This window comes from Sinocyclocheilus rhinocerous, unplaced genomic scaffold (genome assembly GCF_001515625.1).
Source record: "Sinocyclocheilus rhinocerous isolate Xijiao unplaced genomic scaffold, SAMN03320098_v1.1 scaffold218, whole genome shotgun sequence".
Classification (NCBI taxonomy): Eukaryota; Metazoa; Chordata; class Actinopteri; order Cypriniformes; family Cyprinidae; genus Sinocyclocheilus; species Sinocyclocheilus rhinocerous.
In genome coordinates this window covers 1,593,214-1,596,812 of record NW_015664181.1, presented here as the reverse complement: position 1 = coordinate 1,596,812, position 3,599 = coordinate 1,593,214, and the positions used below count along the sequence as shown (strand labels likewise).

Sequence of the window (3,599 nt, the reverse complement as noted above, 5' to 3'; positions counted from 1 at the left end):
TTTGTATACCTATTAAACTTTATGTAAGTTATTTGTTATTTTATATTAGGCGGCTTGCCCTATAGCATGGTGTATTTTTATTTGTTTTGTTAATAAAAGTTCTATGTTTTATATATAGGCTAAAGTGAGTTTGATGTTGTATTTTGTTGTTGCATTCAAGCAATTGACGCGGAGCTGGCGTTAATTCAAAAGTGAAAGTAAAATGCGCACGGCGCTTTTAAGCTATTTAAAAGCGAAGGAAAGCGAGGAAAAGAGGAGGAATTCAAACGAACTAAAAACGAACAATTGCTTTAACTCCGAATTGCCGCTATTTTAAAGTGAAAGTAAAATGGGCACACCGCTTTTACAAGCTATTTAAAAGCGAAGGAAAGCGAGGAAAAGAGGAAATGTCCCGCCCCCGCGGTGATACCGGTATTACTGGTGTTGTCACATGCCGATTAACCGGTGGGAAAATTTCCTCACCGACACAACCCTAGTGGCTAATGAACTGGAAGTCTCACCCATAGGCTTACTTCCACGTTTAAGAAAAAGGTGAATAGAGAGTGAGAAGTAACCATGGGAATGGATAGCGTATCCTGCTAATATGGGGGCGCCTTCCCGAAATGCAATGCGGAGTGAAAAGATTGTGACGTAACTCCTCATTCTCTATTGAGATTTTTCACATTTTTGAACCCTGTCTTTGCCACTTGGTTGACTATTGGATTCAAATCAAATAAGTTGAAACATCATGCGGTGGATAACATTTCACCGGTTCAATTTATAAGTGCATTTTTTTAGCTGCTAGAGTATTTATATGTGTCCTACTTGTGAAAATAGACCAGTCAGCATTTTATGAGATTTTTCTGTAAGAGGGATCAGCTGTTACTGATACCCATTATTGCAAATAGAATTAGCTTGATTTGGATTAGATGTAATAAACATTGGGGCAAAGAAACAATCTTAGTCATACTGTGAACACTAATTACACAGAGACTACTGAGAAAGCAAAACACAACCAGAACACATTCTGATTCATGCTAGTCTGTGATGCTGTGAAATGACAACTTGTTGAGTGACTACGTGATTTAACGTTTGGAAATGTCACCTGGTTTACATAACGTTCAGTTGAATGATACATTCTGTGCCTCTTTTAATTTGTAGTTATGTAATTAATCTAGTAATTCAACTCTTTAAGTTGCATTTGTCATTTGCAGATAGTCAGCAAAGTTGCTAGATGTGACAACCTGTGATAATTGCTGCATTATTTGTCATTGTTGCTTCTTGTTTGTGTGTTTGTCCAAGTTTACCAGTCACCTTGTGAAGACTTGCGTTGCCTAGGCTGTTTTTGGTGTAAACACAATGTAAACAACAACTTCCTATCATGTGATTGCATCATTGTCTTATTATATTCATCCTCATGCACTTCCTCATAAACATTTTTAAAGGAATTTCAGTAAACCCCTAACTCTAAATATTAAACTTCAGTGCAGATTCCTGTCTTGAATACTTTATAGAATTTTATGATTGTAGTCAATAAATACGAATTGTATTTTCGGCAGATAAATATTGAGGATGAACACCAGATGAGCTGTGAGTAAAGTGTAATGATTTACTCAGGTTTGCCCTGACTAACCTTCACTTCTCTCTCATTGTATGTTCTGTAGGCGAGTTATCCAGCCTGGGAGGACTTTGTCACCAAAGGGGCTAAGCTACAATCTCAGTTAAGGTAAGAACAAGCCTCCTGCGTTGCATGCTTCCTTGAGTAGGGAGTAATTATGATAATCTTGTTTCGAAAGCAGGAAATGTGCTTGATTATTACATTATTCAGGAAGGATTTGTCATCCAGTATAAGAGGAGAGCTAATAAAGGAACATTTGTGAAAAATGTCTTTTTGAAAGATGCAAAAAGGCAGTGAACAGGCAGTGATGAAGAAAGAAGGGGATTTCATAATAAAGAAATAATTTAGAAGTAGAGAAATTTAAATGTAGACAGTTAGGAAAGGCGTCACATTTAGAAAATGAGGATGTATAGTTGATTCAAAGGGATGTTCTGTCCTAAAGTCAACAGAATATGGCATTTGCAAGCCTTTGTGCTTCCATGATGTGATGAATTTTAGAGTGAAGATAAAAAAAAAACAGGACTTGATTTTGTCCATCGTGAATTGATTGGATATTGTAAAGTGAGTGTTACGTATTAGAATGGAGCCAGATTGTTGGAGGTAGGTGTGAAAAAGTAAGAGGGCTTGGTGACATCATCTAAAATGAAAGATGTTCAAAAGACGGAGCCAGCTGCGTAAAAAAAAAAAAAAGAAGAAAAGATTACAATGACAATTTTAATTGGAATAATGTGTAAAGTAAGACCTTGAGTGTGTATTTAAGTTGATAAATAGGGCAACATTGATTCTGACTTGGGTCATGCCTAATTTTCACAATCCATGTTTTTTGTCCAGTGTTTTATTGACTTAATGATCGACACCAAAGTACACAACAGTACAACCTACTGAACAGACTGTACGTCTATCCTTTGTGCGCTTTTGCACCAGATTAAATATGCCATCTGACCTGACTAAGGTGCATACAAAGTTGGTACTCTAAAGGCCCCAATATACTCATGACGAAGTTTTTTCTCATTTTTTTGCTTTATGCTTACCTTTGCAGTGATATACTTTTAGTGAATGTCCATTTCCATGTCAAAGAAGGCAGAGTCGCAGAACATGTAATTGCCACAGACTAGTGGTAGTTTAAAGGTGTTTAAGGGGCCATAATTCAGTATGATACAGAAAGGCTTATCATAGGAAGAGAAGATCGTTTAGGTTAGCCGTTGGTTCCATTTTTATAGTGTGTCCCCTCTGCCTGACCTCTCTGTTCAGTCCTTGGAGAGTAAACAGGCTAATGACCCTCCCAAAGGTCTACTCCATTCCAACAGATAAACATCAAACACGCTCCACTCACTCACACAATTACCATTGCCAGCCATCTGGACTGCCAAGAGCTGATCATGGTCTGCTTTTGAAAAGTTCCTCATGACTTTGGGCACTGCTAGTGTTTTTGTAAACACAGTGTTGGGTAATGTTTACCCGTTGTTGTATATCACCATATGTCTGGCTGATCAACATCACGGTACATGCAAATATAGATACTAGACTGGCTGGTTTGGGAAATCAAGACTTTGTAAAAGAGCATAATAGGACCCCTTTAAGGTGTAGTCGTACTGACTTACAATGAAAAACTAATTTTTTACGTTTTTGTGATATGCAGGTCAATGGTGATCATGTTTTGTTCATTTAAAAAGGAATTCATGCAGTCAATGACTTGGATACACTTATTCTAAAATGAAATAGGTTACAGTTTCTGAATTAATTCATTTTGATAATTTCTTGGGGGTTTAAAGTAAAGAAAATAGTGATGTAACTGTCTGTAAATAATTTATTAGTCTGATTTAAAGGCCTAAAATAGTTGAAGAATGTTTGGTCTTTCTGTAATAATTTAATTTATTATTGTTTAATTAAAAAGCTGTATTGGTTTTACGATATAATCAGGGCTCCAAACTGCGACTAAAACGGTCGCATTTGCGACAAAAAATATTAAATTGCGAGTGAAGTTTTTGCTGAGGTCGCCACT

General features: G+C 36.6%; 1 protein-coding gene across 1 annotated transcript in view; it reads left to right on the top strand.

Annotated features, from left to right (window-relative positions):
- The window catches only part of mtss1 (MTSS I-BAR domain containing 1), a 64,585-nt gene that overhangs the window by 17,006 nt on the left and 43,980 nt on the right, over positions 1-3,599 (top strand). The window contains exon 2 of the mRNA XM_016540436.1: positions 1,644-1,705. Coding sequence (XP_016395922.1) covers positions 1,644-1,705 — 62 coding nt within the window. The remainder of the gene's footprint in view (positions 1-1,643; positions 1,706-3,599) is intronic.